This window comes from Carettochelys insculpta, chromosome 3, assembly GCF_033958435.1.
Source record: "Carettochelys insculpta isolate YL-2023 chromosome 3, ASM3395843v1, whole genome shotgun sequence".
Classification (NCBI taxonomy): domain Eukaryota; kingdom Metazoa; phylum Chordata; order Testudines; family Carettochelyidae; genus Carettochelys; species Carettochelys insculpta.
The window spans coordinates 209,784,070-209,806,694 of NC_134139.1; the positions used below are offsets into that span (position 1 = coordinate 209,784,070).

A 22,625-nucleotide genomic window follows, 5' to 3' on the forward strand; every position below is an offset into this window, starting at 1 on the left:
AACATCCTGGAAACCAGTGCCACTGCCGGAGCACCGGCATAATGCACTCTGCATAACGAGTGTTAGTTAAAACTCAGGCAGCCGCATTCTGGACCATCTGAAGTTTCTGAAGACTCTTTAAAGGCAATCCGTTATAGAGTGCATTACAATAATCCAGTTCAGATGTGACAAGAACATGGATCAACATGGCCAAGTCCTGATTGTTCAGGAAGGGTCGCAGCTGGCAGATCAAACGGAGTTGCCCGAAAGCACTCCTAGCCACCGGAGAAATTTGATTTTCAAATGTTAAAAAGGGTCCAGGAGGACTCCCAAGCTGCATACCTGTTCTTTCAGAGGAAGAGTAACCCCTGATACATTCCCAAACACGTGGTCTCCTGATCCACTTGACCTCAGTCTTATCTGGATTCAACTTCAGCTTATTAGCCTTCATCCAGTCCATCCCTGCTTCCAGACACAGGTTTAGATTGTTACTGCCATACCTGTTTCTAGTGCCACAGGGAAATAAATCAAAACAAAAAAGCAGTAAAGTAGCAGTTTAAAGACTAACAAAATAATTTATTAGGTGAGCTTTCGTGGGACAGACCGAATAAATTGTTTTGTTAGTCTTTAAAGTGCTACTTTACTGCTTTTTTGTTTTGATAGTATATAGACTAGCAGGGCTCTCACTCTGTTACTAGGGAGATAAATGTTGGTATCATCTGCATATTGGTGGCACCATCCTCCAAAACTCTTTACAACTTCTCCCAACAGCTTCATGTATATGTTATAAGAGCATAAGGGACAATATGGAACCTTGCAGGATCCCATAGCACAATAGCCATGGGGTCAAATAACAGCCCCCTAGTTCAAGCTTCTGAAAATATCCCAAAAAGTAGTACCAGAACCACTGCAACACAGTGCCTCTGACATCCAACTCCCCCAGGCATTCCAGAAGGATACCATGGTCAATGGTATCAAAAGCCGCTGAGAAGTTCAAGAGAATTAACAGGGATGCACTCCCCATGTCCGCTTCCCAGCGTAGGTCATCCACCAGGGCGACCAAGGCGACTTCAGTTCCAAAACTCAGCCTAAAACCAGACTGAAATGGATCTAAATAGTCTGTTTCTTCCACGAATGCCTGAAGTTGCAGTGCCACCGCTCTCTCCAGCACTTTGCTGAAGAATAGAATATTAGCAACTGGGCAATAGTCAGTCAAGTCAGGTGTGTCCAGAGCAGGCTTTGTGAGTAGCAGTTTTATCACTGCCTCTTTCAAGGCAGCTGGAACTATACCAAATCTAAAAGAAGCATTAATAATCTTCTGGACCCAACCAGTGATCCTTTCCCAGCTAGATTTAATAAGCGAGGAAGGGCAGGGGTCAAGCGAGCACGTGGTCAGACACACTCCTCCAAGCACCTTGTGCACATCCTCAGTCTGCAGTAACTGAAACTGTTCCAAAGAGAAATGACTGGATGGTGCACTCAACACATTTTGTACCCCACTTGCATGGCAACCTGAGTCCAAGTCAGATCGAATGCGAGTGATCTTCGCTTCAAAGTGCTTTGCGAACTGATCACAGCGGGAAGCCGAATGTGCCTCCATTTCATCATAAGCGTCAGACTGTAACAGGCCCCACACCACTCGAAACAGTTCTTGCCTGTGGCAAGCAACACCGTCTCCCTCCAGTGAGTTCACATCTGCTTAAGGTGACCCTCTGTCCCATTTCTCCCAGGACAGTCCCTTATTTAAGGTGCCTTGCAGGTGTCCTGACTCTTTTAAGAAGATGGGCTGATTATCCTGTGTTTTGTGAGGATCCTCTTCCCTGGCACCCGGTGTCTCAAGGCGGCAGCCCCCAGGGACCTCCTCTGCTGGGCTGCTGTCCCATTCCCTGGCACCCCACAGAGGCTCTGCTATGGGATCGCCTCTTTATTCCCTGGAGCCCCCTTGCTGGGAGGTTGTGGAGCTCTCATCCTCCACTCCCCCTCGTCAGGAGGCTGCAGGACGCCCATCCCTGGTGCTTCACTGTGGGGCAGCTGCCCCCATCACTGAGGAGCCCTGACATGGAATAGCAGCCCCCATACCCAGAGGTCAGCATCCCGTATTTGTCATAAGGCAATGTGGTCACCCTAAGTCTGCTTCCCTGGGCTATTTCCCACCAGTAGGTCCCTTCAGTTTCCAGTTGGGTCCCTGTAGTCCTGACAGTTACTGGAATCCTCTTGAACAACACATCATGAAGAAAGATAGTTGCTATAAAGCTTTAGCTTCCATATGCCACAGGAGTTTGTGAGGCTTAACTCATTGTATCCTGGGATGAGAGGTGCCCTGTCAGAGCAACATTTGTTGGGCTTTTTTCATTTTGTTGGCGTCAGTTACCTGCCTTATAATTGTTCCTCTGTGTGTTGCAGGTTAGATGGAAGAGTTCAGACTGTACAGTAATTCAAGTAAGTACAGGGGTCTTTCTTCTTGCCAGAGTCCCTGCTCCATTCATGCCGTTGTAAGAGATATGATGACTCACTCTAATCTGACATCATTGTTCTTTTTGTTATTTATATTCATGAATATTGTACAAGATGGAGAATATTCCCCAGAGGTCCATTACTGCACGTCTGCTTCAAAGTGTCAGGTTTTTTATCTAAAGACCCAATCATGATTCCACTTAAATTAGTGGGAAAACCTCCATTCTTCATCGAGTGTCCCCATGGGTGCTCCACAATAGGTGTCGGGCTCGCCCGGCGCCGCAGATCGGAATTCTTCCAGCACTTTCTCCTGGATCGCGCATGCACCGGCACGCGCCGCTCCCTTGCGCGTCCCTGGCCACGTGCGCGATACGGTCCCTGCCAGTTCCTTCTCAACCGCCATCGGCTGCAGATGGAATCTGCTCAGGCTACGGCCAGAGTCAGACTAGACAGTGTTTCTACGTGTAAATTGTTGTTTCTTTTTTTCCAAAAAAAAAAAAAAAAAAGAGAGAGAGAGGACAAAGAGCATATTAAAAAAAAAAAAAAAAAAAAAGGAGAGAGAGGAGCGGAGAAGAAGAGTGGACGTGAAGGCCAGTAGGCCGCCCGCTGCCCTGCAGGCCGGGGTCCGCGATTCGGGTAAACAGGCACGGATAAGGTGCTAAGTACCCTATTAACAGTAGAAGACTCACTGAGATGGCTTCTTCAGGCTTTAAAAAGTGTGAGTCCTGCCGTGAAGCTATGCCGGCCTCCGATGGGCATAGTGAATGCATCCAATGCCTGGGGGAATCACACGTTACCCAGAAGTGTTCCCACTGTGCTAAGCTCACAGCCAGGGCAAGAAAAGACAGAGAAATGCGTCCTAAAATTCTCTTGTTTGATAAGGCCCTCCAGCCAGACGTGCTGGAGAGGCAATCAGAAGGGCCCTCTGGGTTCCACAAAAGGAAGGCAGCTTCTCTGACCCCCTCGGTGCAAAAACAGAGGAAGCTCTCCCCAGCTCGATCCCTGCCGGCGGTCTCAGCGAGCGGGACGGGCGGAGCACACAGCCCCCAGCCGCATATTCAGGCAAGCGGCACCGCGGCAGCGCACGTGGCAGAGGCTGAGCCTCTGATTACAAACCAGCCAGCACGCGCAGCGCCTAGAGCGGAGGCCAGGCCAGCGCAGGAACCGGGGCCACTGCCACAGGCGGCACTGACCCCAGCCGCACCAATGGTGCAGGGCCAGCAGGCACGGAGCCCGCAGGCACCGGAGGACGTTATCCGTGTGGCACCGCAGCTGAGCGGGCAGAGCGCGGTGCCGACAGCGGGGCCGAGATCCCCGGTGCGGCAGGGGGCGGTGCCAGCCCCGCAGGGGAGGGGAAAAGCAAGAGGAAAAACCCGGCACCGCAGCCCTTCTCTGGACAGGGCTGCGCTGCTGCGAACAAACAACTCTTCCCCTGTGCTACACACACTGCCCAGAAGGCCTGGGTCTCCACCGGCCTATCCAGAACCACCTCCTCCGTTCCTCCAACCAATGTCACCATGGCTGGGGCCACCTTCGCCCTTTCTGGGACTGGATCCGCTGGAGTACTATCACAAACCAGTGTCACCGCTATCTGTGTCATCGCGGAGGTCTTGCTCTCCCAGACATCAGGGGTACACACCCCGAGAGTGGTCCAGGTCTCCGTCCCCGGACCCGTGCCCGTGCTGCCATGGTCGTTCCTATCATGCTGGACACAGACACCCCAGGCCTACGCCCAGGGGCAGGTCCCCTCCGGCCAGCCAATACGCCCATGGATGCTCCCGGGCGGGGATGGAAACTCAGTTATCTCAAGGGGAGTTAATTTTAGAACCCCGAGACTTTCCTTCACAATCCTCCAGCGAGCAGCTACACCATCGACCGCAGGAACCTGAGAGTTCAAGGGAGGTTTACCCTAGTGGTTCCTCCTCATACTCCCCAGATGAGGCCATGGCCCCCGGGGATGTCGCTCCCCCGGATGACCTTAAACAGTTTCAGGAGCTGTTTAAAAGGGTGGCTTTCACGCAAGGCATTCAAACGGCAGAAGTGCAGGAGAAACATCACAAACTCCTGAAAAATTTGAGACCCCCCGGCTTCATCCAAAATTGTTATTCCGCTGGACGAAGCTATTCTGGAGTCAGCCATTACCATATGGCAGACTCTGGCCTCTGTTCCGCCTATGAATAAAAGAGCGGACAAGAAGTACTTCGTCCCAGCAAAGGGCATGGAGTTCCTCTTCAGTCACCCACAACCAAACTCACTGGTGGTCGAATCATCCCAGCAGAGGTCAAAGACTTCTCAGTACAAATCGGGGGGATCGGACAAAGATGCCAAGAAGCTAGAGCTGTTTGCCAGGAAGGTATATTCCTCTTCCACCCTGCTATTGAGAATGGCAAATTATGCGGTACACCTAGCAAACCATAACTTCGATAATTACTCCAGGCTTACTTCTCTCATGGATTCACTTCCGGAAGATAAGAAGCCGGTGTTAAAGGCAATTGTGCAAGAGGGCTACGCCGCTTCGAGGATGGGAGTCCAGATTGCCCTGGATGTGGCAGATACGGCGGCACGCTCAACAGCTACAGCAGTGGTCATGCGTAGAGAATCCTGGCTCCAGACATGGGGCATCCCGAGGGATCTACAGGCGAAGATCGTGGATCTTCCCTTTGACACGCAAAAGTTGTTTGCAGACTCAACCAACTCGGTCCTCCACTCCAGTAAGGACTCGAGAGCTACACTTAGAACCCTGGGTATTTATACCCCTCCATATAGGAAGAAAAAATATTACCCTCGGCAAAGACGCTACCCGTACCAACCACAGCGTGCGCAGTATCAGCGGGGCTACGACCAAGGGCTCTATCAACAGCAGCAACGGTACAGAACTCCCAGGCGACGTTCCCAACAAAGTCGTACACCCTCAGGACAGGCCCAAAGGCAACAAGTTTGACGGGCATGTCGAGGGCTGCACTATCACTACCATCGCGCAATGCCACTCTCATCTCATGTTCCATCATCGCCTCATACCGTTTCACTCCCAATGGCAAAAGATCACTGCAGACAAATGGGTGCTGGAGATCATAGCCACGGGTTACGCGATCCCCTTCCAGTCGTTCCCACCGACGAAGCCTCCCTCCAGGCCCCACCTCCGGGACACTGCCCACGAGGCAAGGCTCAAACAGGAGGTGGACCACCTTATGTTCATAGGGGCGGTGGAAAGAGTGCCGGAACAATTCCAGGGGAAAGGGTTTTATTCACACTACTTCCTCACAGAGAAGAAAACAGGAGGCTGGAGGCCCATCTTAGATCTTCGGGGCCTCTACCACTACTTGCTCAAACGGTTTCGGATGATTACAGTCACCTCCATACTCACGGCACTGGACGACGGAGATTGGTTTGCAGCCCTCGACTTCCAAGATGCTTACTTTCATATAACGATCCACCCGGCACACAGGCGCTTCCTCCGCTTCATGGTCGGCAAGGAACACTTCCAGTACAGGGTTCTTCCGTTCGGCCTCTCCTCGGCCCCCAGAGTCTTTACCAAAACCTTGGCAGTGGTGTCAGCCTACCTGCACAGACAGGGGGTATTCATATTTCCATACCTGGATGACTGCCTACTGAAAGGAGCCTTGAAGGCAGAGGTCCTACACATGATACACGTCACAGCAGATACGTTTTCTTCGCTGAGCCTAGTCATCAACGTCGCGAAGTCAAAGACTGACCCCACACAAGACATAGAGTTCATAGGGGCACACATAAACTCTATCACGGCAAGGGTGTATCTGCCCGACGCCCGCTTTCGTGCCATCAGTACGCTGGTGCAAGTCATTACATACAGCCCCACGGTGCCGGTCTTAACGTGCTTACAGCTGCTGGGCCATATGGCGGCAGCAACATTTGTGGTACAGAATGCCAGATTGCACATGCGAAGCCTGCAGCATTGGCTGGCGAGCGTCTACAAACCAGCATCCCACACCGTTCACAGGGTGGTGTCGCCCACGACAGAGGTGCGCAGATCCCTGGCGCGGTGGGTAAACCCCAAGAACTTGCTAGCAGGGGTGCTCTTTCACCAACCACAAATTTCTATTTTTCTTACTACCAACGCCTCCCACATAGGATGGAGAGCGCACATCGGCGACAAGGTGACACAAGGGCTATGGTCCCCTGTGAAACAGTCACTGCAAATAAACATACTAGAGCTCAGAGCAGTGTTCAACGCCTGCAAGCATTTCCGAGACCACATATGTGGCAAAGTAGTTGGGATCAATACAGACAATACTTCCGCTATGTTTTACATCAATCGACAAGGAGGAGCCCGATCCCATGCCCTATGTGCGGAAGCAGTCCGACTGTGGAACTGGTGCATCGCCAACAACGTTACGTTGAAAGCCTCGTACTTGCCGGGTGCTCACAACGTGAAAGCAGATCGGCTGAGCAAGCGCTTCGCACTCACGCACGAATGGCAGATCCGTGCTGATCTGCTACAACCGATCTTTCATACATGGGGGTTTCCCCAGATCGATCTGTTTGCCACCCAGCACAACAAGAAGTGTCCCCAGTACTGCTCCAGGGCAGGAGTGGGGAGGGGGTCCCTGGGGGACGCATTCATGATTCCATGGAAGGGCCCCCTACTTTACGCGTTCCCCCCCCCACAGCGCTTATCTACAAGGTCTTGCAGAAAGCCAGAAGGGAGAGAGCTCGCATGATACTAGTAGTCTCAACGTGGGATCGGCAGCAATGGTTTCCCTTGCTTCTGCGCATGTCGGACCGCCCACCACTCCCCCTACCGGTGGCGCGGGACCTACTCACGCAGTCCCAGGGGTCCATAGTGCACCCGAGCCCTCAGAGCCTGCACCTACAAGCATGGCTAATCCATGGCTCAGCTCCTTTGAAAGTACATGCACGGAGGGAGTACAACAAGTTCTGGAAAGTAGCCGAAGGACTTCCACCAGGAAGACTTATAAGCAGAAATGGACTAGATTCACATCCTGGTGTTCCGCCAAACAGTTAGCTCCCCTTGCCATTCCTATGCCAGTAATACTTGAATACTTATTGGACCTCAAGAGGGACGGACTTTCATTATCCTTGCTAAAAGTCCACCTTGCCGCTGTGTCAGCCTTTGGGCATACAGAGGAGGGGCTCATGGTATTTGCCCATCCTATCGTTACCAGGTTCTTGAAGGGGTTGGTAAACCTGTACCCCCCCTCAGAAACTGCTTCCGCCATCGTGGAACCTGGACCTGGTGCTCAGCACGCTCACGGGTCCACCTTTTGAACCATTAGCCACGGTTCCCCTACGTCATCTTACAATAAAAACAACCTTCCTCCTTGAAATTACGTCAGCTCGCAGGGTCAGTGAGCTTGCAGCAGTTATGGTGCCGCCGCCCTGCACAGTATTCTCAAAGGAGGCGGTAACCTTACGGCTGCACCCAGCCTTTGTTCCAAAAGTTTAATCAGAATTCCACCTTAACGAGCCAATAGTTTTACCCTCGTTTTACCCAAAGCCTCACAGCTCCAGCAAGGAGGCATGCCTGCATCTCCCGGATGTGAGAAGGGCGTTGGCCTTCTACATAGACAGAACTAAGTCCTTCCGGAAAACGGACAGGCTTCTAGTCTCTCTCGCTCCCAGGTCAAAAGGAGAAGGTCTCTCTTCACAGAGAATCTCAAAGCACATTGTATCCTGTATAAAAACGTGCTACGAACTTTGAAAGACTCATTTGCTGGCCCCTCCCAGGGCTCACTTCACCAGGGCGGTGGCGGCGTCAACAGCCTTCTTTAAGGGCATTACGTTGAAGGACATCTGTAGAGCGGCGACCTGGTCATCCTATGACACCTTCGCCAAACATTATGCCCTACATCGGGTATTCCAAGAGGATACCCGCCTCTCGACAGCAGTCCTTTTGGGGGCAAGCTGCACATAAACCGATTACCCACCTCCTTTCTTGGGTTACTGCTGGGTAGTCACCTATTGTGGAGCACCCATGGGGACACTCAATGAAGAAAGAGAACCATCGAGATGTGTCCCCGTGGGTGCTCCACCACCTGCCCATCCTCCCCGCTTCGGATCTCTGTCTAGTGTTTTTCAGGAGCATCCGAGGCGGTTGGTCAAGGAACTGGCGGGGACCGGATCGCGCACGCGGCCGGGGACGCGCAAGGGAGTGGCGTGCGCCGGTGCATGCGCGATCCAGGAGAAACTGCTGGAAGATTTCTGATCTGCGGTGCCGGGCGAGCCCGACACCTATTGTGGAGCACCCACGGGGACACATCTTGAAGAACCATCGTTACTACGGTGAATAACTTCTCTTTACCTTCTGTGAAAGCAGGTTTAGTAACATGACACTATGATCTCGTTGTTTGTGCGTGCAGCGATAGCACAGAGTTGCCTTGGTTGGGTGACGGGACTCGTTGTGTTAGGACCTGTGCAGACATGCAGTAAATACACAGTTCCTAACTCGGAGTGCTCACATTAATCCATCTTATTTGGACATGACAGGTGTAAAGGATAATGAGATAACAGAAAGAGTAAATGATTGGATCCTGTGTGGATAATGCCTCTGAAAAACATGAATGAGATTTCTATCTTCCCCCATGTGAGAAGCCTGTGGGAGGCTTTGAATCAGGTTTCAATGCTGGTCCAGTCACGTGGCATTTGGCATTCCCACAAAAGGTGATCTTTCACCATTTTCACTGAGGACAGAGAGGAGCTTCTGGGACAGAGACACATTGTATGGGAACAAAACTCATAATCCAGAAGTGGTTAGCTCAGGGGACTCGGACTTGAAGTCTTTCATTTCCAGTCTCTGTTTCCAAGCCACACCAGCTCAGGGGCCAGTAGCTCTGGCAAACGAGCAGGAGATCCACAGACTTTTCTTCTAAATTAGCAGTTTACCTTGAACCCGTGTCCGGAGGAGCCCAAGTCACTGACCTCTGTTCAGTGGGCTGTGTGAAACTAGTGTCTCAGTCCACACGGCAAAACCAAAATTGCCACTGAAGGTGACTTGCAAAGGGGGGAAAATGGGGCTTGTGCATTTTGGGTGAGGAGAGTTGGGGGAAGGAGGGGTGGTATGGGTAAAGGCAGCCTGAAAGAGGCAGAAGGTTCTGGAGGGGGAAAGGGTTGTTTTCACATTGAAAATCCAGCTCCTCTTCTGCCCTGGAAAGTATCCAGTAACCGGAGAGTTAGTGCTACGCTATCACAAGCCTGAGGAATGGAGGGGAGAAGAGGGGATAGTTAACCAGACTGCTTAAAAACACTTTTTGTTTTTGTTAATGCCTATCTCCTTACAATGACTGGCTGCCATTTTGGACAAAAGGGCATCCCTGTTAAAGATTCAGCACCTTCAGCCGTTCATCTAAGGCTGAGTGCTGGCAATCCTGGGCGCCCCCAGCAGGTCCAGCAGCAAACCCGGGAAAGATCGAAGCTGACATTTCTGGCATTGCTAAATTAAAAAACAAATGGGAAACATCAGCCATCCCCTTCCAGGTTTTCTGTGCCCTTCAAGGTAACAGTAAAAAGGACCCAGGTTCTATATGAAAAAGAATAACTTATAAGGTACCTTTAAAATTCAGTTGGTCTCCTTCAGCTGGCCTCTGCACCTTCCCACGTGTGCAATCAAAGTGCCTGTGCTATGAGCTTCTGGACTCTCCTGGGGAGTGATGGTGTCTGCATTCCCCGCTCCTCACAAAGGCTCCTGTGGGTGTAAGTCCAGTTCTCAGGACAGCTGTCTGGGGGAGGGGGACTGGCCAGCAGACAAAGGGAGCAACTGCTCCAAGGCCCACTGCTTCAGAGTGATTCTGGCGATGGTGGGCAGAGCCCCAGCCCCTTTAAACGGCTGCTGGAGCTCCACATGCTGCACTGCAGAGCTCCCAGTGGCAGACTCTGGACAGCAGGGGAGGCCACCCAATTTGAGCAATGCTGAAGGCCAGCTGCCCCAGCCTCACTCCTGCACAAGGCGCCTCTCCTTCAGGAAGCATGGAGCAGTCGTCATCGTTGTCACCCCCGCCCCGCGCCCTCAAGCCTGGCGAGGCTGTCAACTTAATTCCCAGCTCTGTTGTGTGTGGCTGCGCAAGTTGCAGTGAGCACCAATCCCACCCATGCCCCCAATGACCCCTTGTCAGTTTTTTCTCTTTCTGCTCCTTGTTTTCGGCTGCAGTTAGAAGGGCAGTTAGTCAGCTTTGCTCAAAACCGAGGGGAAAGGTCCATGCAACCGGAGCATTGTAAGGGCCTGCAAAGGCAGGAGAGCTGCCCTGCCCCTCACTGACAGGCTGCTCTTCCGACTGTAACCTATAGCTGTTCTCACCAGCCAAGTCCAGTGCCAACAATACAATACACATTGACTCTGACCTAGTGTGGGACTGAGGCCCTGGCACTGTTGACTGGAGAATTCACACTCACCACCCCAGTTTCTCCAGTCATCCAAGTCCCAGAGTAGGAATTGTGGTCCGAGGAGGAAGCTAAAGAGCATAAGTGGCCCCAACAGACACTGCTTGCTAGGAGATTCTAGAAGCTCACAGCACAGAAGCCCTGATCTTGTGAGTGGGAACGCACAAAATTCCAGGTACTGGTAAGTAACTGTCGCTTCCTTGCAACATATGCACAAGTTTGAACTGGGCTCTCCGTAGGAAAGTGTCTCACCACTAGCTAACTGTTGTGTGTGTTTCCAATGGCACAGGCACGGAGGGTTATGCAGCGTGCTCACGTTCTAAAGACGTCTCCATATCCTTGGGAAGAGGCATGTTTCAGCCGATCCATACACCATTGTGCAACTGTGAAAGATCGCAACCAACCACCTGCTGTAAGGGAAGGGAAAGCAGCAATCTTTTAATTGACTGGCAGGCTTTCCCTCTGGGCATATTCCTCTTAGACTGTTGCATGTACTGCTTTCATAGGTGTTTGCCAGTGCTAATCGGACAATGCCCCATCAAACATTCAACAAAGGATTTTTATGGGAGGTTTCAAAAGAAAAACTATTCTCTTGCAAAGTGTACTCATCTCTTCTGATTTCCTACCTGAGCAGTGTCATCTCATCACGCGCTGGTGGTTTCACTCATGACCTTTGACCTGGGATGTGCACGTAAAATGGATTTTTAAACATCTGAGTTTTCTTGTGCGTAATACGACGAGAGCTCTGAGTATAGATTCTTTAAAACACACACTTTCTAAAAATACCACTCTGTCTATTAATGTTTGGTTGCCATAGTGTTTAATATTTCATGTCATTCCACGAGTAAATGACAGGGCATGCCAAGAGTCAAGGAATGCAGAGCAAGGAGGGGGATGGCTGTAATTAGGACCATAAAACTTGGATGAGATGCCTCCCGGGGATTCCAAACGTTGTGTATTTTTCTTTTAGACTCTGTTAAAAATTACTTGAATGATTCTTGGCAAGCAGGGGAAGTCAGGGATGACCACTGCTAGGTTCGAATTTGTGCCTGCGCATTCATTTGCAAGAAGCAAGTATATTTTTATTTAAAATTAAGGAGAAATAACCAAGTTGTATAGTCTGGCATTTGGAAATCGCCTCTAGACTCTCTAGTTTTGTAGCTACTTAGAAAACATTCTAATCAGTTCCAATCACTAGTGATTTTATTTTGTTTTTCCTTGGTGTTTCGGAATGTTATTTTTAGCAGATGAGCTGAGTGCCCTAATGCATCTATAAATATTTATCAAGGGCGACGAATGGAATGGAGTGACAAACCCTGAAACCAGCTCTCAATGTCTCTTCCTGTCTGGTCTGATATGCAGCACTGGGTCGTGGAGGGACGTGCTTGTTAGGTACCTATAACTCTTCGGGGGAAGAGAAAATAAGCATCCATGGAGGCCACAGGTTTAGTCAGATATAAATATTGAGAGACCTGTCAAGAAGGGCAGAAAAGTGAGGATAACCTGGCTCAGTGTGTTAGCATTAGCCTGCCAAAGCCCTTACACTTGGAATAGTTTGTGGGTCTCTTTGTATGCTTTTTCCGTACAATTAGCTGAATCATTACCCAGGCTGCATTGATGCAAGAAAGGAGTGAGTGTTCGGAAATGTTGTAGGATGAAAGCTTTGCTAGTGCTGGCTCTAGGGCCTGCTGGTATAGAGAGAGGGCTATTGACGTGTGGAGATCGTGTGACTGGCTTCACCATAGCTTTAGTATGGCCCCACTGTTTTGTCCGTGGTTTACATGCGCTTCTGCCCTACTTACCACTCTGATGCCTGAGGTCAGGTTAATAAAATGCTGCCATCTGGAAAGTGTTTATTGCTCCAGCTGCGAATGAACCAGCAAGTGTGTCACCGAGTACCTGGGGTTGCCCACCACCCCTACCAAGCCTGCTTTTAGACAGGCAAAGGTCCTCATTAATCTTCTATAATCACAGCCAAAGCTGGGTGCAGAAATCTTTGTGGGAGGAAATATGAATTGTGGAGTAGAGTAGGCCTGGCTTCTGAAGATGAGCTGGAAATAGGCAGAAAGTGGTACAGTAAGTCTGGGAGAGAAGTACATGAAAGTTTTTGCCCTTTGGCTGTTCAAATGAAAGCATATGTTTTTCTCTCCTAATTGCCAATAATGTGTGTCAGAGTTACAGTGGGAGAGGAGATGCCATACATCAGCCAGTGACTATGATTTACAGCTGTTTTAGAGAGACAGGGTGGGTGAGGGGATATCTTTTATTGGACTGACTTCTGCTGGTGAGGGAGAAAAGCCAGTACCTCACCCACCTTGTCTACAGTCCTCGAGCTGAAATGGTACAGCAGTGCATATTACAGCTTGTCTCTCACACGATTGCAGTGTGAAAGCAAGCCACCTGGACCAGCCAAATGCCCACTGATTCTTATTTTTATGCTTCTCCTTTTTATTCATTTTCCACTACCTCACTTTTGTTGCCACCATTAGCCCAATATTTAAAGGCTAAAACTTCCACTTTATCTACTAGTTTTTACAGCTCTTGGGGGTGGAGACACATCTCCCTATGAGAAAGGGAGTGTCCATCTTCAAAGGCTATTGACACTCGCAACAGATCAACATGAGAGTGGTTAAAACAGCAGTACCTGCCACTTTATCTAGAGTGGGACTCTCACCAATGGAGCTGAACCAGTGGTAACTGTGGTAGGAAATTTCAAAGAAATATCCTAGTGCAGATAAGGCCCCAATGCCTGCAGGTTGGGAGAAGCATACGATGCTACATAAATGCTACATTTCTATAGCACCATCCGGGCCAAAGGACAGCCATGGAGCTTGGGTTACAGATTGTAGACCATGAGAGATCATTCTAACCACCACTGCAGTCTCATAGCAATTTCACAGCACAGAACAGCACCAAATGCCTGTTGCTGCTTTTTGTCTACTATAAAAAGAAGAATATCTCTCTCTGATTTCAAGGAAGCAATGTCACTTGCCCACAGATGTTACAATGCACTGGTCATGTCTTAGCCTGGCATACGCTCAGTCAAGGAACCCAGGACATCTTTTTCTGTAGCAGACTATGAGTGAGTTTCTTTCCTCCGCTCTTTACGCTGAACTCTGTTGCTTGAGGAGGCAAGTCCCACTGTTCAGTGTAACATAACATTTCTGCAGAAAGCTCTGGCATCTGCTTTTTGTTCATATAACTCCTGTCAGGCTCAATGGGCTTTTCCAGGCAGACACAGCGCGTAGTCAGTGTATATTAAATGTGACCCTGTGTGCCATGGTTCTGGATTACCTCACCCGTAGTGCTGTATATTTCAGCCTACAAAGTGTTCAGCAAATGGTTCTTGTTATTGTAATGCAGAGGCCTGACTTTCGGCTATACAGTAAGCTTGTCTCACGTGGCATGTTCCTGAGAGGGTGTCATTGGTTTACCTGACCACCGCTTGCACAGGAGGGATGCGCGTGTCTCTCAAACTAGAGTAGGTTGGAAAACGTTGCTTTTCCCCCAAGCATCTTAGAGTTGCCATGCGCCTTGCAGGTAGGAATAGTGCAGTGAGCAGTGAAGTGATGGGGCAGTATGTCTATGTGTCAGTTACAAACTCCAAGGCCATTCCCCATATTTGATCGTTAAGGCCTAGACTTCAGATAGGTTTGTCCTCATTAGCCTGGTATGCTCCTGAGAGCTTCACTCTGCCATTTGCCCTGAGATCAAGAAAATTACCAGGTTACCCGTGCAGCCTTAACTTGTTGCCATAGTGCTGCTAGGGAGCACGAGCCAGCCCATCCCAGAGACCCTGGTGAGGGGATTGCAAAGCAACCTTGGGATACTGCAGGCTGCTGCTCAGGAATGTCCGTGGGGGCAACTGGAGCTCTGCTTCCTGCTCATCAGTACTCTGGACCTCGGGTGAGCCCCTCCTCACCCTCTTCCAGTCATGTTCTCCTCTGCCATGGAGCTGAGACTGCTCCATTTCCCATCTCCTGATAGCTCAGTAGGAGGAGTAAGGCAAAGCCTGGGACACTTGAGCTTTGAATGTGACTGAATTGGTACCATTGCACAGAGCCTTTGGGAACTGCTGCAGTATGTCCCACTGAGGTAACTCTGATCAGCATCTGTGTGCATGGCAAGTTACTAAGGGACAAGCCAGGGTATGAATCTTCAGCTAGCCATGCTCTGAAACACTGCTTGAGTGCAGTGATGGTCCGGTGCAGTATCCGTGCCCACACCAGACGGCCCTGTGCAGCAAGCTGGAGTGCTGTTACTGGCTTGTCCTGCAGTAACTTGCTGTGTAGATAAGCCCTTGGTGAACACAGTGTAGTTCCTGTGTGAGGCACCATGCCACCATGACAGCACTTGCTGTAGGGACATAACATGATATTGTGTGGAGGAAAATAATGCACATGCGATTAATGTTGGGGACTCTGCTTATGAACTATTGTTTGCCTTGCAATAACTGCCTTAAAGCCGCAGGGATCGACGTTCCACGCCAGGCTTTAATATAACTTACTGGGCTGTCTCCTCTGGCATTGCTTCACCCACTCTAGTGACACATTCACACACAGTTTACTGTTTCCAACACGTAAGGGAAAAGAGCCATTTCCTACCCTTCTGTGCTACTCCTCCCCAGACATTCAGCATTTAACGTTTGGAGACCAAGTGATATTCTGCTCCGCTACACCAGACCAACTCCCTCCAGGTCGGGGAGTAGTAGCAGTGTCACAGAGTGCAATCTGGACCCTGTGAGTAATACAGACTCCCTGTAGCTGTAGAATTGTAGCATGCCATATAGACGTGGTGTTGGTAACGACGCCATAAACTGCTGTAAAACAGGTATCACCCGCGCGCTGCCCTCCAGTCCATCTCTGCTGGGACTCCTCAGACACTCCACGCCCCTGAGCAGCCTCGAAAGGCTGCCATTATGAAGACGCACCAAAGAGATGTTTCCTTTTTCCCTTCAAGTCTGGCGCTTTTTCTGCACATATTCCTGTACCTTTTTGCCTGGACATATAATAATATCAGAGTCTTCAGCAAAAGATTACCGGGCCTGATACAAAGCCCACTGAAGTCAACGGGAGTCTGCATTGCCTTCAGTAGCTTTTGATCAGGGCTACTGTGCAAAGCCACATTGCTCATTAAAGTGCAGGATTGCCGTGGCTTTGGGTAGGAGAAGATAGGAGTTTTACAGAAATAATTGTACATCTCTAGTGACACTGGACAACTGGTGACCATGTCTCAGTGATGTTTTGTTTGGAAATTGGCTATTCATTTCCAGGTGATTTTGCACCTCTTGCTATTTCACGTCTTGGTGAGCTTTGGCCAAAAAGCCTGTTTTCCCAATGGAAACAGGCAAAAATTCATATTTTGCAGCCATCTCTTTGCAAATAGCCTTGTTTTCACTGGTAAATGGGCCCATTTTTTGAGCAAATAGTGTACAAAACAGTGAAGGATTGGTTGGGTTTTCTGTGTTGGGTTCTTTATGTGGGGGCGGGTGGGGGGGGAGCAGGGAGGCAAATGGACCCATGCTCACCTTCACACAGCTCCGCTTTGGAATGGAGTTTGCCTCGGCGTGTAGTGGGGCTCCCCATCCGTATGAGTGAACATCACTCCCAGTCTTGCCTAAGGAAGTCTTGCCCAGTCTTGTTTAAGGAACAAGCAGTGTCACACATACAGAATGGGAAAGGACTGCCTAGAAATAAGTACAGCAGGAAGGGATCTAGGGGTTATAGTGGACCACAAGCTAAATATGAGTCAACAGCGTGATGCTGTTGCAAAAAAAGCAAACATGATTCTAGGATGCATTAACAGGTGTGTTGTGAACTAAACACGAGAAGTCATTCTCCCGCTCTACTCTGCGCTGGTTAGGCCTCAGCTGCAGTATTGTGTCCAGTTCTGGGCACCGCAGTTCAGGAAGGATGTGGAGAAATTGGAGAGGGTCCAGAGGAGAGCAACGAGAATGATCAAAGCTCTAGAGAACATGACCTATGAAGAAAGGCTGAAAGAATTGGGCTTGTTTAGTTTGGAAAAGAGAAGATTGAGGGGGGACATGATAGCAGTTTTCAGGTATCTAAAAGGGTGTCATAAGGCAGAGGGAGGGAACTTGTTCTTCCTTGCCTCTGAGGATAGAACAAGAGGCAATGGACTTAAATTGCAGCAGGGGAGGTTCAGGTTGGACATTAGGAAAAAGTTCCTAACTGTCAGGGTGATCAAACACTGGAACGAATTGCCAAGGGAGGTGGTAGAATCTCCATCACTGGAGCTATTTAAGAAGAGGTTAGATAGGTGGCTTTCAGGGATGGTCTAGAAAGTGCTTGGTCCTGCCATGAGGGCAGGGGGCTGGACTCGATGGCCTCTCGAGGTCCCTTCCAGTCCTACTCTTCTATGATCCTATGATTCTGTTATCTAGATATGGCCCCTCCAACGGGCCGAGCACACGAACAGCAAAGCAGGGATCAACCATACTGTGTAAGGGATGCGCGAATATGCTAGGAGCCTGGGGGGCTGAGGCGTCATGTTTGGTGTGGGGCTAGGCCCCCAATTCTATTGTTTTACATGGATTCCGTGGTGACTTATCAAAGAAGAGGCTGTCTCCAGTGAAGGCTCAGCCACTGTATGTCGTGGGGCAGGCTGAGGGCTAAGCTATGTGTAAACAGGTGCCGTGAAGGTGACCGGAAGGTATGTCCACAATGCAGAGCTGTAGCTTAAAGACAACAGCTGTGACTAAGCCTCCCAATTAATTGTCACATGGTACAAGGATTGGAACCGGCTGAGCTGTGGCCAGGAGATTATGCCTCCCACAGGTGGCGGAAGCTCATTTTTAGTCTCAGGGGTGCAATAGGGGGAGCAGGATGGTTGCTCTGCCTAGGGGGTGAGACTTGGTCCAAGAGAGCAGAGGAGGGCAGCCAGCTGCAGGCTGGGAAAGGACGTCCCAGGGGCTCGTGTCTCTTGCCAGCGCTACTGGGATAGCTGCTCTGGGCCCTGGCCCAGTCACCACACTTCCTATCTACTCTCCAGCCTGATCCAGGGGTGTAGCAGAAGCTCCAGCCCCTCCGGGTCCCGCTCTTGTCTTCATCTGCCCTCCCCCCCCACCATGTGCATGAGCCTACGGAGAAGATTGGCTCCCAGAATGCACAGCAGAAATCTAAATCACCCCCTCCGGTGTTTCCCTGGCTGGTCTCCACTGTCCCCTGGTGCCGCTGTCCCGGAGGCTTTGCCCTTCCTTTTAGGGACCCGTCCCGGCGATGGGAGACGACACGCAAACGCCCAGGTTTGGGTGCACTTTGAGCACTGCCTCAGCCTGCGGCTCGTCTGTCGGATTGAACGACAGAACGTTCCAAGCACACGGGGAAGGCATGTATGTTGTGCGCCCCACTGGAGAAGGCACATTCCTTTGGTTTCATGAAGTGCATCTTACTGCAGGGTTTAAAAAGAGAACCATTCTCCAGCTGCAGCAAAATGCAGCAGCTCCAAGGGAAGGAATTACTGCTTCCCCCTCCTGCATGGCCTGCTGTGGCAGGAGCCCCGCGGTGGGATGTGGGAGCAACATGCGATGTTAGTTACCATGGCAATGTCTATAGAACTGCTGTCTGGGAGGGGCCTACCAAAGCAACAGATTCCATGAGGAAAGCCAGAGCCGCCATGGCTCCCTCGCCTAGCATTCCACCGTCTGTTCCAAACTCGCCGTCTTTCGGTCCAGCTAACCGTTTCCATTCGGTGACGGACTGGTGGGTCGGTCAGCCAATAGCCCCTCGCCTTTGATGGAGGTTCAGCAGGGTCCTGGGGAACAGAAGCTAATGTTTCATGACATAACCTCCTGGGCAGTTAGCACTGGGAGCAGAAAAAGACGAGGGTCTCCCTTGTGCTTTTTCCCACATAAAATTCCTGTCAGTGTGTAAAAGCAGCAAAAATTGGCTTCAGCAACTTGTACAGTACTTCAGCGTGTGTGCGCTCAGCGGGGCGTCCAGTCCCCTTGGAGACCCTGCTGACCCGCAGAACCTAGAACAAAGCCAGGCTGATTCAAACCAGGTTTGGTGACCACAATTTGTAGCTGTCTAGGTCCAGACTCTTTTCTTCCACATACTGCATAGGGATCTGTCTGGGAGTTAGAGACCACTGCTGACTGTACTAATTCCAATTTAAAACTGTGTGGGTGGGTGCACATGTGTACTAGGTCCCTGCAAGTGTGAGTGTGTGTCTGTGTGTGTGTGTCTGTGTGTTCCACAAATAAATGTTAATAATAAGATTCTGTACATGTTGAGAACACGTGTAATGTAAATCTGTAAACTGGAAGCCATGTTCTGTCACCTGCCAAATATTTAATAAATTAGTTCCATCCCTGTGAGGTCTCTTGTCTGTGTGGTGACCACAGAAAAACATATTTGAAATACACAGGAAAAAACAAAGCTGTTTTTAAGGTGAACTTACTGCTGAGAATAACATGCAGAATGAGAGCAGCTGCGAGCAGTTCATTGTGTATTTATATTAAATACCAGAGCCAAGAGAGTATGTGCATCTGTCATGAATACAGGGCAAATGGAAGAAACAGACCTGCTAGCGTTAGGGGAGCCTGCAACTCTGTGCTCATGTGTGTGCTCAGTAAGGGTCATTAGACAGGGCCAGTGCCTCAAGCCCCAGCCATTCAAGATACTTCCTTTCCTGGAGGCTCTCAGAGGTCAGTGCTGTTCAGTAGCATTTACTCTGCAAAAGCGGATGGATTTTAAAGGGCAGCAAATCTCCTATACCTTATACAGATGTAGATATGTGTAGCTTGAGCTCCAGCGGGACTCACCATTCTTACTGAACCCCTCTATAAACCTTGTACAAGGTCTTGGAAGAAGGGTGGGATTGCCAATGCATACCAGTAGGCCAATGAGCAGATTTAAACTGATCCAACCATAGGTGAACTACAGAATCTGTAGCATACTTGTGCTAAAATCTGCCTGTCTCCACACAAGCTAGACAAACCCAAATCAAACTGCGAAGCGCACAACTCTCTCGAGCAAAAGTGAACCAATAAGTTTCATGGAGAGAAGTAAGCAGGGCTGTTGCAGCTGTTGCAGTCGTTTAGTGTCTTCTCTATCCAGGCGTCTAGGCACCTAGCTGCATTTGCTCTTCACCTGTTGCCCATACAGAGTAAGTGAAGATCAAGACCGTCCTGGAACGATGTGTCCCTAAAGTAGTGTCTTGTGTGTGCTCCACTTTTGATGTGCTCATGCCTCTTGCTCCTTCCATCAGAGATTTCTGGTAGTACATCCTCTTCAGCCTACGGTTCCTCATGCCCCGCTCCCAAGCTATGTAAAGCAGCTGTCAGTTGCTTCTCAGCTGCCTTGGCCTCAGGTGGAGCATGAGTGAGCCTTACTATTGGGAGACTACAGCTTACTCTAGTTATCTTTCTTTATTATCTCTCTATTGTAAGTGAGTTAGGAGGAGTTTCTCTTGATCTCTTTCCTTTTTATGGTAATCGTTGCCCAGGGAATGCCAGGCTCTCCACGCTTCGAGTGGTGCGTCTCTTGCTGGGAGTCCAACTGGATTGTTGATGGGCATTCTCATTGTATCCACTGCTTAGGAGTCTCTTGTCCTGCAGAAGTGCGCCATTTGCAAGGCAAGGCAAGACAAGGAAGATAAAAGTGAGGCTCTTAATGCTGGGGCATTCCTATCAGCCAGCTTCAGAGCCAGGCCAGGGATCCTGGATCCTGGTCTCAGTGAACACAGTCCTCCATCAACTTTGGCACGTTCACCTGGGTCTACCTAGGATAAGTCAACAGAGAAAACTTGTAGAAAAGGAGCCATCCTCCACAGGAGTCTGCCTTAAAAAATAAATCACGGTCCCTGTGAAGTCAGGCTGCTGCAGAGACCTTTCCTCCTGCTCCGCCTGCTCTGAGTAGAGTTGAGGCTCCAGTCATTCTCCCTGCTGACTCACTATCCAGACCTTAGGGCTCTTCTGAAAAGGGGGCATTCCTGATATGACAGAAGCAGGACACTGCACCAAGAGAACCAAAGCTTTACATCTCTAGGAGAATGGCACCCACATCTTTAGCACTGTGTGTATCAAAGTCAAGCTATGAGGAGAGGGTCGGGGATTTGGGCTTGTTTAGTTTACAGAAAAGAAGACTGAGGGGTGATTTAATAGCAGCCTTCAACTTCCTGAAGGGGAGCTCTAAAGAGGATGGAGAGAGGCTGGTCTCAGTGGTGTCAGATGGCAGAACAAGGAGCAATGGTGTGAAGTTGGAGAGGGAGAGGTGTAGGTTAGACATTAGGAAAAAGGACTTCACCAGGAGGGTGGTGAAGCACTGGAATGCATTACCTAGAGAGGTGGTGGATTCTCCATCCCTCGAGGTTGACAAGGTCCTGGCTGGGATGACTTAGTGGGGCTGATCCTGCTTGAAGCAGGGGGCTGGACTAGATGACCTCCTGAGGTCCCTTCCAGCCCTATGATTCTATGATTCAATCATTAAGACTGCCTCGGGACTGACAAGAGACCACTCTTCTCACACAGTGTTGGCACCTCCCGAGTCTACTCATCAGTACCAAGTACTTCACTCAGAAGGGATTTGCGGAAACAACATACATGCTTGTGTGATGTTACTGGATTTTTAAGATAATTATGAAACCATTTCTGAGCTCACTGGGCTAGGTTTGCACCAAATCCTTGTGCCAGATGGGCCAAGTGAGGTGCCTAATGAAAGCTGGTAGTACACTGAATCCAGTTATGCTACTTGTATATCTGCGCCATGTTTGTTTGCAAAGTTATAGGTATTGTCTCTATATCTGTATTAGAAAAGTTTTAGAGCTAAGGGTTCACAACAGGAGGCATGGTCTCCTCCCAGACAGGATGATGGACTAAAACAAAGACTCAGGCATTAAATACACGTCTCTGGAATTTGGAACTAGTCATCTGGAATGCAGCCAATGGCAGAATGCCACAATGAGCCACCTGCTCAGGTGTTCCTCCATTGCCTACGTGAAGAAGAAAAGATTTTTCCCTCCCCAGGGCAAGTCTGTGGCTAAGCCTACACTAGCAGGTGTTTTTGAAAAAGCTGGGCCTTTTTTGGAAAAGGAAAAAGAAAGTGGCGTGTCTACAGACAAAATGCATTCTTTTGTTATTAAATCAAAACAACACCGCACTTTTTCGGCAGCCCACTTCTGCTCTTGGTTGAGGAAGAGTGCCTTTTTTCGAAAGAATCTTTTGGAAAAGAAAGTGTATAGAGACACTGGGGGCCCTTCTTTTGGAAGAGAGACCTCCATGGCCCCAGCCAGCTGGAGTTTGGAGATGCACTGGCCAGTGCTATCAGATCTCTATGCTCCCTGTGTCCAGCCTTTTTAAAGGTGCAGAGAGCCCCATAGAACCTGGGACAGGAAGCTGAGTATGTGGAGGCAGCAAGGACAGACACCAAGCAGCCCCATGCCCTCACGCCCAGCCCTGCAGCATACAGCCTGAAGATGGTGGACAGTCAGATGCCCTGCAACCCCCAACGACCACTCAGGGAGCCTGCCAGGGGGTCCCAGGAACCTACCAGGCCACCAAATACTGGCACCCTCCTGGACCAACCCTGAACTGAGAGACCTGCTGGGCCTGTGGCAGGAGGAACATGTCCTGAGGGTGACCACAGGCAAGAGGCAGAATGCCCCATCTACAGCTGCCTGGCCCCTGGCCTGGCAGCCCGAGGGCAGCTCACCCAGACCTTGGAGTAGGTGCACTCCAGGGTCAAGGAGCTGCACCAGGGGTATGTCCAGGCCAGGGATGCTGCCCAGGGGGTCAGGGACAGGACCAGTCACCTTCCCCTTATACTGTGAGCTCTGTGGCCTCCTCATGGGCAAGGAGAGCT

General features: G+C 50.1%; 1 protein-coding gene across 8 annotated transcripts in view; it reads left to right on the forward strand.

Annotated features, from left to right (window-relative positions):
* Window positions 1–19,135, forward strand: part of DTNB (dystrobrevin beta) — a 361,871-nt gene extending 342,736 nt beyond the window's left edge. For all 8 annotated transcript variants that reach the window (XM_074991528.1, XM_074991530.1, XM_074991531.1 and 5 more), the window contains 2 exons: window positions 2,383–2,418; window positions 11,093–19,135. In XM_074991528.1, the coding sequence (XP_074847629.1) occupies window positions 2,383–2,387 (5 nt within the window). In that variant the 3' untranslated portion in view covers window positions 2,388–2,418; window positions 11,093–19,135. The remainder of the gene's footprint in view (window positions 1–2,382; window positions 2,419–11,092) is intronic.
* The last annotated feature ends 3,490 nt before the right edge of the window (window positions 19,136–22,625 follow it).